General features: G+C 37.4%; 1 protein-coding gene across 5 annotated transcripts in view; it reads left to right on the forward strand.

Moving 5' to 3' along the window:
* The window catches only part of LOC129952643 (sentrin-specific protease 8), a 32,954-nt gene extending 23,292 nt beyond the window's left edge, over positions 1 to 9,662 (forward strand). The window contains exons 2-7 of one of the 5 annotated variants that reach the window (XM_056065384.1): positions 464 to 592; positions 672 to 887; positions 8,078 to 8,731; positions 8,788 to 9,079; positions 9,140 to 9,229; positions 9,300 to 9,662. In XM_056065384.1, coding sequence (XP_055921359.1) covers positions 496 to 592; positions 672 to 887; positions 8,078 to 8,731; positions 8,788 to 9,079; positions 9,140 to 9,229; positions 9,300 to 9,519 — 1,569 coding nt within the window. In that variant the 5' untranslated portion in view covers positions 464 to 495 and the 3' untranslated portion in view covers positions 9,520 to 9,662. Of the gene's footprint in view, positions 1 to 422; positions 593 to 671; positions 888 to 8,077; positions 8,732 to 8,787; positions 9,080 to 9,139; positions 9,230 to 9,299 lie in introns of those variants that run through there. The other 4 variants (XM_056065383.1, XM_056065381.1, XM_056065385.1 and 1 more) reach the window with 4 other exon arrangements.
* The last annotated feature ends 897 nt before the right edge of the window (positions 9,663 to 10,559 follow it).

Here is a 10,559-nt window from a genome sequence, read left to right on the forward strand (position 1 = left end):
TGTGAAAAGGTATTGTTTTTTGAAGTTTCTATATTTTTACCAACCTTTTTTAAAGTCTATTGGGGTTTTCCATTTGTAAAATAAATCAATTTATTTTTGATCTAGTTTCGTTAAAACACAAATTTCACACAGTTTTTGCATTATGTGGGGCAAAATAAATTGATTTATTTTTGATTTAAGATCAAATCTGTAGATCTGGAATTTTCGGGAGATTAACCCCTCTTTGCACTTATGTATATGTACACACGAGTATGTTTAGCTGGAAGTTTGAAATGTACCCATGGAACACCGCATATAAAATATAGAAACCAGATCTTAAAATTTAAATTCAAATTGATTGGGTTTTAGATTTGTTGCATTACGCGAGTACAAAAGACATTATTACTAAAAATTAAGTTTTGTTCCTATTATTTTGGCTTTAGATGTGCATGTAACTATGAGATAATAAGATTATTAAATGAAGTGTTTACAGTTGAATATTCTTGGCTCGCTACAATGTCGGAGCCAAAAAGTACCACCTTGAGTTTACCTTCCTCAACTTCCTTGAAACTACCACCTCCAGTCCAAAAACAAAGCTCAGGATCTGCAACAGGTAAATACATAAAACTTTGTTTACGAAATAAAAAACGAAAATAATTTTAAAATAATGTGTGTGTATATAAATTATAAAGGAAATCCAAGGAATAAATGCGCTCTCAAGCCCGGCCATTCACTCATGGATTGGATAAGACTAGGAAACTCAGGATACGATTTGTCAGGAACGAATGGAGCAATTATTCCAGTGAGTAGTAAAGAGTTAAGTAAACATTGTAGTAAAGAAGATGCGTGGATGGCGATAAGAGGAAATGTATATAATGTAACCCGATACATGGATTTTCATCCGGGAGGTAAGAGTAATTCAATTTTGTAATTTGCAAGATTAAGTCTAAAAATGTTCATTACAATTGTTACATTGGAATGAATTCACATTTTTTTCGACGATGGCAATTTCAATCGTTTTAATGTAGGGCTTACATACATGGTGTCCCTTAATTTGATATTAATATTTAAGAATATGCTCGTACATATAAATCATTTCATTTTAAAATTTAAAACTATTTTAGCATCACATTCACATTCAATATAATATGTAAATACCAAAAATGCATATTTAATTAAATACATGCATATCAATTAAACAAGCACATAAAAATAATAATATTTAAAATTATTTTTTATTGTTTGTCTTGTTTGTTTTTAAAATCATCAGTTTTTATTCTATTTCTTTTATTAACACTATAGAAAAATGGGCATTTTTGTATAGATAATGGTCCCCGTTCCAATTAAAATTTCCGTTCCAAAAGTGATGAGTCGCATATAATTAGAACGGCATTTTGACGTACATTCACTCTTACTATGGCTCTTGTCTCAGTTAGCTGTATTTAAGGGGTGTGCAATTCCCCCTCATAACTTACATACTGAAGCCGCCGAACGGACAATATACATATGTAGGTTAGGTTAGGTTAGGTTGAGGGGCTGACAGTTGATGTCTTTACCGTCACACTTAGATCAATACAGATCCATTTGTGAGGGATCGTAACGAAATCCCGCAAAACAAAATCCCGCGTAACGAAATCCCGCCGATTAAATTTGATATTTTTTGTGTGACACACGCACAGAAAATGGTCGGAGTAACGAAATCCCGCCGATCGCCGCGGGATTTTTCTACTCCTTTTTGGCAGGACTTCTAGTACGGCATAAAAAAGTACACTGGAAAAAATATTTTATGGAAAAGTATTGAAAAATATTTTGTCTGAAAATATATTTTTTCTTCTCGCTTATCGCTTGTTATTTTCTTTGAAAATTTATTTTGATGGATTGTTAGGCTATTCGTATGTAAAATTTGATTTTGAAACTTATTCCGGCTAAGTTAGCTTCTTCAGGGTATTTGTGAAAAAATTGATTTTTAGCACGCTTAAAGTCGTATTTAAGCTAAAATCGATTTTTTTTTTGGAAAAAACGCTAAAAAAGTAGAAATCTTATTTTCATCTCTTTGAATATTTTTTGAAGCTCTCAAAACGCTTAAACACCGTTTTAAGCTAGTAAATTTTCAAGCGCTTAAGAACATTCCCAGAATGTACGTTCTAAAACGCTTATTAATAAAGCAGCGAACTCAACACGCTTAAAATGCTTTTTAAGCGTAATGCGAGATTCAAATATCGAATCAACCAAAACGCGAAAAAGCACTTCGAGCGCTGTCGCCACTCTACATAGAGCGCTGGTTGAACTTCAAGTTCATATCTCTATTTGAGTTGTTCACCTCACGGAGTTCTAAGAAGAACTGAAAATAATGCGAAATGAGCACTACTTTTATACTCTTTTCAAAGGATGCATCTGCATGGCAGTTTTTTCAATTGGGTTTGGATACGCCTCCTTCGTACTTGTTGATTCTCATAATTGAGAGTGAAATAGGAAATTTTGCGAAAGCAATCATACAGGATTACAGTCAATTACTTTTGTCTAAAAAAGTTGTTGACATAGGCGCCTGCCTGGCGACTTTACATACCCTAAGCGGAGCAACGGAGTTGCGTGAGCGGGTGCGAAAACCGAAAAGTGGAGTTTAAATCCTGAGATCCCGCGAAGCGGACCACCCACAGGTGCTTTTATTAAAAAAAGTTGTTGATATAGGCGCCTGCCTGGCGACATTACATACCCTAATTGCGTGAGCGGGTGCGAACCCCGAAAAGTGGAGTTTAAATCCTGAGATCCCGCGAAGCGGTCCACCCACAGGTGCTTTTATTAAAAAAAAGTTGTTGATATAGGCGCCTGCCTGGCGACTTTACATACCCTAAGCGGAGCAACGGAGTTGCGTGAGCGGGTGTGAACCCCGAAAAGTGGAGTTTAAATCCTGAGATCCCGCGAAGCGGGCCACCCACAGGTGCTTTTATTAAAAAAAAGTTGTTGATATAGTTGTTGATCGCCACAAAACGCTTAAAATGATATCGAAGCGAAAACGAGAATTCCATCCCACGGAACTCTTAAACGCTTGAACACCATTTTAAGCGTTGTCAACCCCAAACACAATCGCCACAAAACGCTTAAAATGATATTGAAGCGAAAAAGAGAATTCCATCCGACGGAACTCTAAAACGCTTAAACACCATTTTAAGCGTTCTCAACCCCAAACGCATAAAATGAAATCGAAGCGAAAATGATAATTCCATCCCACGGAACTCTTAAACGCTTAAACACCATTTTTTTTTTGACCCATCCCCTAAGCATGCTAAAAATGTCCTTTACGCATTCAAGGAATCTTGCTATTCCTGAATGCTAAGAACATTCCAAGCAATGCTTTACTTACAATAAACCCCTCACTCCATGTCCATACCTACCTGTTCAGGAGCATTCATTCCCAACCACCTTTGCATAAATCCCGCCGTCTACTGAAGAATTTCCAAAAATATTCTTGGTTAAGTACAATTTTGAAACGACAAATTTTTTTCCTTCGTTCCACAGATTCTCACGATTTGATACACCAAAACCAATACAGTGCTGTCTTTCAAACAATCTAAAAAGTAAAAACACTCTATATAAAGATATAAATCCGCGGTAGACATCTTGGTTTGCCTGCAAGCTAAACCGGAAATCAGCCTCATAAACGTTTTCATAGTATGCGTGTAATTTCTCCTCTAATTTATTAAATTTCCCCAAAAAACTCAGTAAGTGTGTCTATGTATGGGTGAAAACACGTCAATTTTTCTCGTTGAATTCGTCCACATTACAAATACAACAATGTAAACAAATGGGTTTTGGAGGGTGATACGTACGAAGGATTTATATCTTTACTAGAGTGTTTTTGCTTAAAAGTATCCATGATTCTTATCGAAGAGTGTCTCCTTTCATATGAAAACAGCGGTGTCGAAATAATTTGAAAAGGGAGCGAAACGGCGGGATTTCGTTAGGCGGGATTTTGTTATGCGGGATTCTGTTCTGCAGGATTTCGTTTTGCGGGATTTCGTTTTGCGGGATTTCGTTACGCGGGATATCGTTACGCGGGATATCGTTACGCGGGATTTCGTGATGCGGGATTTCGTAGCCAACCCCCATTGTGATACCCGTGAGTATTGCTACTCAAGCTAATAAGAAAAACTATGTGTTCAGTTAGTCAAGCCATTTAGATGCTTTGACGAAGTTCAGAATGTTCGTACCTGGCGTACTAGAGAGTTCTTTTAAATCCCCGAAGAAATAGTTGGCAAGCAGTTTCTTCCTTTGATGGGAGAGTGCGGGATGGTGACATAGAAAGTGCGGAGTGTCTTCATGCACCTCCTCGTCATCGCATCCTCTGAACTGATTCTCATCTTTTTCATATGATAACCTACAGATAATGTCCGGTGATTATGCTCACAAGAGATCGAAGTGATCCCTTGTTTAGCTGCACAATTCTTTCCGTTCTTTGTTTGTTAAAACAGGCCAGATCTTTTTTGTAGTGCCGCAGGTGTGAAGAAGGATCCACCTTTTATCGGCCTGGATAGTTATTCTCTTTGAGATTTCCTGTTTTAAATGACAGGTAGGGGTGCTAACTAGCTCAGTTTGGCTTACGTCAAGCATTGACCCTAATCTTGCTAATTCATCGGCTTTCTCGTTGCCTAGTATATCGCTGTGGCCTGGGACCCAGCAGAATCTAATGTTGTGCTGTGCGCCAAAAACCTTAAGCTCTTCGCGGCAGCATGAAACAAGCTTTGATTTTACCTCAGTTGCAGTAATCGCTTTTATTGCCGCTTGGCTATCAATGTAAAAGGTGATATCAGCTCGTGGTATCACCATCATTGATACCTTTTTAGCAGCTGTTGTCACTGCCAGGACCTCCGCTTGGAAGACTCTGCTGTAGTTTGGAAGCCTAAGCGAGGCGGTTAACTTGAGAGCTTCAAAATAGAAGCCTGCCCCTACACCAGTGTACATTTTAGGGCCATCAATATAGATAGCTATTGACAACTCACTGAAGTATGGTATATTATCTATCCATTCGTCTCTGCTTGGGATGGCAGCCTGGAATGGTTTATGAAAATCAAGTTCGGGTATTTTATAGTCTGTTGTAGTACTATGACCCATAACTTTATGAAGGATCTGGGCATGTCCTATGGAACTGTTTATCCAGATTTTAGTTTGAATAAGCCTCAGGGCACTTTTGGCTGCAGATTCTTGGACAAGGAGGTCTAAGGGAATTAGATTGAGCATAACTTCTAGTCCCGCAGTTGGGGTGGATCTCATTGCTCCCGTAATGCCAGTGCACGCAAGTCTTTGAATTTTTGTCAAAGTTTTCAGGTTCGTGCTCTTTTCTAAAGCTTTCCATCATACCAAATTACCATCAGGTATTTTACACTTGTTAGTTAATAGCACTAGTTCCGTTCTAGCTGGATTTACTGTCAGCCCAAAGTTCCTAGTCCATTTGCTTACCAACGAGAGGACGTATTCGGTTTGTTCACTGATAGTGGGTAGGGACTTGCCAGTCGCTAGTAATGCAAGATCATCAGAGTAGGCTTTAATCCTTACTCCACTTGATTTCAATTTAGAGAGTGTGTCGTTCATGACAAGAACCCAAAGTAGCGGTGAGAGAACTCCACCCTGAGGGATGCCCCTGCATGTGGTTACTCTCAACCTTTCTTCTGCTAGCTCAGAGTTAATTTGTCTCTTTCTGAGCATACACATTATCCACTGTGTTATTGCCTTTTCTACTTTGTGGTCGTGCATGGCTTGCTTCACTGTTTCGTTCTTCACGTTATTGAAGGCTCCATCAATATCCAAGAACGTTGCAAGGGTGTATTCCTTGTCATTCAGTGATTTTTCTATGGGGCTGAAAACACTGTGCAATGCTGTTCCAACGCTTTTTCCTTTAATGTAAGCATGTTGAAATTCCGATATACAGTCCGGCTTCAGGGTGCTTCGGATGTGTATATCAATTAGTTTCAAAAGTTTTCAAAATAAACGATGTTAGACTAATGAGTCTATAGTCTTTGGCCTCCGTATGGCTGGGTTTATCAGCCTTACGGATGAAAACTATCTTTACCTCACGCCACGATAAGGGAACGAGACTCTGTTTCTGGACTGCGGATATCAGCTACGCAGCCAGGAAAATGAGTAATCACAAGGAGCTCAAGCGTTTCGCCACCGGATTCAGTCCAGCTGCCTGTAGGTTTTTTGAGAAATCCTAGAGTGACTGAATCCTTGGTCAGAATTTTCCTGAGTCTTGCTGATACATTTGTACTTTCTATTTCGTCGCAGAAGGCCATCCATGAGCTACGTTTTGCTCCTCCAGGTAGGGTTTTTTCCTACCTTTTCCCATATGATTGATGGGACAACTTTTTTCTAAAGCGTGATTGAGAACAACTCTGAGTTTTTCTGACAGAACATCTATGTCATAGGGTTCTTGAATTAGAAGTGTGTCCGGGTTTTGAATCCCCTGTCCTACCTCCCTACGGGATACATTTCAGTTTGTTATCCTGAAATTCCTAAACGTTTTTGTTGCTGCTTTATTTTGTATGAAGAAGCCTATCAGCTTATTGTCTGAGAATGATTCCCGTTAAGAACATTTCATTGATCTATTACTATTGTGCTTGAGTTATTATAACGTTAACCTCATCCAGGATTCTCATTTCCAATAATAATTGCCATCTTCTGAGAGTTTTCTTGAGGGATTTCCAAAATCCGCAATGGCGAACTTGAGCGCCTCCAACGTTTCTTCTGTAGCCAAAGCCTTTTTTCTTTCCTGCAGGGGTGATCTTTTCGTGGCCGAAAGTGTGTCATCCTGCCTTGTTCTCTTGGACGTTTTTGCCACTGAATCAGGGTCCATTGGAGGCAAATGGCCCACCATCTCCTTCTCCTTCATCAGGTTCTTAGTCCCTATATTTTTGTTTTTATTCGTTGCTGTCAGTGTCTTAAGGTTGCGTGTAGCGTTTTAGAGCACTATCTTATCCCTTGCCGTTAAGGAGTTCGAATCTTTGTTGGATAGGTGTCGAATTGTCCGTTCAGTATTTCGTATTCTCCTCTGAAGTATTCTGTCTTTGGTGAGAGATTTGGTAGTCCTTTTCTCGATCACCGTTTTTGTCGTCCAAGTACCTACTGTAGTAACGTCCATGTCACTGCTGCAAGACGAAGGTGAAGAGGTTATGCTAGAGCTGCATTCGGGGACATGGCTCCTTGTACTGCTTTCACAAGCACACTCCAGATTCGTCTCCTTCGAGACCGTCTTACCATCCTCCAAGCCCGTTGTTGCACATGGCCCCGTACTGGATTTGGCGGGTGTAGATGGCTTCGAAGTTTGCAACGGTGTCTGTTCCCTAATCGGGGGTGCAACTGAAGGGGTCGTTCCTTTCTTGGATTGAATTATATCAATTGGCGGATTGGGTTGTTTCATCAGCGCCCACGCCATTGTTTCGTTTGGAATCCGCCTTTTCTGATGTTTGGAAACATGCCCCCCCCCCGCATCATAAGAGGCTCGTTCTTTAGGAAAGCACGAGTGTTGAAAAGTCGTATCTGCTCGTTTGCTGTCAATTCCTCTCATTTCCTTTTTCCAAGTCGTTTGATTGTCTTCTTACAATTGGAGATTCTACTCCGAACTGAAGTGGTCGACAATCGTGAGAGGGTGACTTCTGTCGACTTTTCAGCGTATATCCCCGCTGGTGTTTCATTCTTTTGTTGTGTTCTATCCATGGTTTTTCGTTTTTTTTTGGGTTCCTCTTAGTTTGCCTAAAATCTCAGCTGATCAAGTGACGACTTAAGAAATAAAAATCTACAGCTGATCAGCTAAAAATTCAAGTGTTAGCCTCCCCACCACTACAAGGTGGAAACCCCAGGGGATGACAAAAGTACTAAGATATCAGATTGGTCGCCAGAGTACAAAAACATTTTTAAATTATACAACAATTAGGCCTATTGAAGCGGGGACCAAAATGGCTATTGTCCTTTCTTACTATAACCAAAAACAGATATGTATGTATATATGAGCGGTTGCTTATTCATTGCAAACATATGATAAAAAAAGTTAATTATTTTTTTGTGAGTTATAACAGTTTATTAAAAAAAAAAAAAACAATTCTTATAGGTCCCGAAGAGTTGATGCGTGGAGTTGGGACAGATGCAACCAAAATTTTCGACGAGGTGCATGCTTGGGTAAACTATGAACAACTTTTAAAAAAATGCCTTATTGGACCTCTGCGGAATGTAGTTAAAATTGATACAGATTTGTTTAAACTACCAAAAATGAATCTTGCACCACCTGAGCCTGTCATACCTCTTCAAAAAATACCACCTAAAGTTAAACCACGTTTCGATTGGATTCAAAAACAATCAGATCTCACTCTGTATTTTTATACAAAAGAATTTAGTAATCCTGGCTTGTTACTTAAAAGAAACAGTCTTAAAAATATTGAAGTCAAAATTGGCATTGACAACTGTTGGAATGTGCATAGCTTTGAATTACACGATGAAGTACTTTGGCCTCCAACAAATACGAACATTTCAAGTGAATCCGGGAAGATTGAGATACATTTCACAAAAACTAAAACTACGATCTGGCCGAAATATGGAACGTGTAATGAATCGATTGATCAACAATTAGAAGATACTTATGAATCTGAAATATTACAAAATCAAAATTTCAATAATAATTCATTTGTGTTAGTTTTGGGAGTGAAAAATGATATAATTGTATTACCTCCCGTTGGATACCATTTTGCTTTTAATTGTGATATTGAAGGTGAGTTGGAATGAATTTTGTATGCATTTTTATTATTTCATATTTATAATTAATAGGAAAACAAGTAATTCGAAGTTACACCCCTGTGCCAAAAAAGTATTCACCCATAAACAGTAAAAATTTAATGGATTTACATTTCTTAATAAAATCCTATGAAAGCGGTTTACTCTCTAATTATTTGAAAAACTTGAAACACAACTCAAACATATTTATATCGAAACCAAGAGGCAATCTTAGGCTTCATTCGTTTCTAGGACATACTAACATCGCTCTTTTTGCAGCTGGAACTGGAATTACTCCAATGTTGAGTATAATCGATCATCTGCTAGCAAGAAAAAAGCTAAGAATGTAAGTAGTTATTGTTTAAATACATAGCTATGCTTCATGGTATAATGGTTACCGTTTTAGTGAAAAACTTATGCTATGGTTTTTCAATAAGACTGAAGAAGACATGTGGTGCAGAAATATTCTTGAAGAAATGATGAAAAACGATGACAGGTAATTTGGTCATAAGACAGAAAGTTAAATAAATTTAAACTAATAGTCATTTTAATTCATTGTTTTTAAGACTAAAAATTGTGTATGTATATTCACAATTAACCGAAAAATCAAATCCTGAAGACGGACATATCTCAAAAGAGCTTCTGAAAAACATCAAAAATCCATTGTCAGAAATGTATTCCACATTCATATGCACGTGTGGACCACCAGCTTTTAACGCCCTAGCGGAAAATATACTGAAGACCCTAGATTTCTCTTCAAAAGATATGCACTTTTTTAGCAGTTGAAATTGAAACAAATATGGAAAAATCATTTTCAGATTTCTATTATTATTTTTATGCCAAATGAAGCAATTTTTTATTAGGAGACCATATTGTAATTATGTTAAATGTTTTTAAATAAAGCTTGTATAATTTTTATTTAAAACTTACATCTACTTTGCACTAATTTCAGAATAATAAAATTTTAACTCACTTCGTAAGGTCACCTTTACTAGGTAAGCGTTTGGAACATGTATTAGGTAAAACAAAATAAGCAACATTTCATTTTTCATTAATGTGGTTTTGCATAAGTAAAATTAATCAATTTATTCTTAATCTAGACCTGTCAAAACACAAATTTCCTTTTTTTTTGCATTCCATGGTCGAAAATAAATTGATTTATTGTTGATTTTAGTGTAAATCTGCAAATATAGATTAACCCCTCTTGAACTAATAACAATACAAATATGATAAGATGGGCGCATTCACAAAGCTAGTAGCTACGTAGTCAAAATTCAACTAGCTTTTTGAATGCAAAATTGCACTACAAAGCTAGTCGATCCAGGACTGTCATATTAATGACAATAGAAGACATAATATGATTGATTTGTATTTGTATTTAAATACCGAAAGACTCATTTCATTTTGAATTCTTGTGTCCTTACCGAGCAGCTGATTGTGAAACGTCAAAAGCAGTGTGCACTAACTTTGTAGTCAAAAATTTTACAATACGTCGAAGGGGAAATTTCAACTACTTTTGTAATTAGATTTAGCCAATCAGAATCCCTTGACTACGTAGCCACTAGCTTTGTGAATGCGACCAATGTTTAGCTGCAAATTTGACACTCAGTAACACGTACAAGAAGTTAGCAGGTGCAGACGACATAAGGGACTAGAAAGTAAGGCAAGCTTCTAATATCTGATGGGCTAGCTGCCAAAAAATTGCCTTCCAATTAAGGTAAGAAAAATCTCCCTGACTATCAAGTCAAGTTTACTTCTATCAAAATGACAGTTTATAATGTTTTTTCATTCAATTGAAAGCTGAACTTTATTATTTTATGATTTAT

The sequence above is a fragment of the Eupeodes corollae genome, chromosome 3 (assembly GCF_945859685.1).
Source record: "Eupeodes corollae chromosome 3, idEupCoro1.1, whole genome shotgun sequence".
Classification (NCBI taxonomy): Eukaryota; Metazoa; Arthropoda; class Insecta; order Diptera; family Syrphidae; genus Eupeodes; species Eupeodes corollae.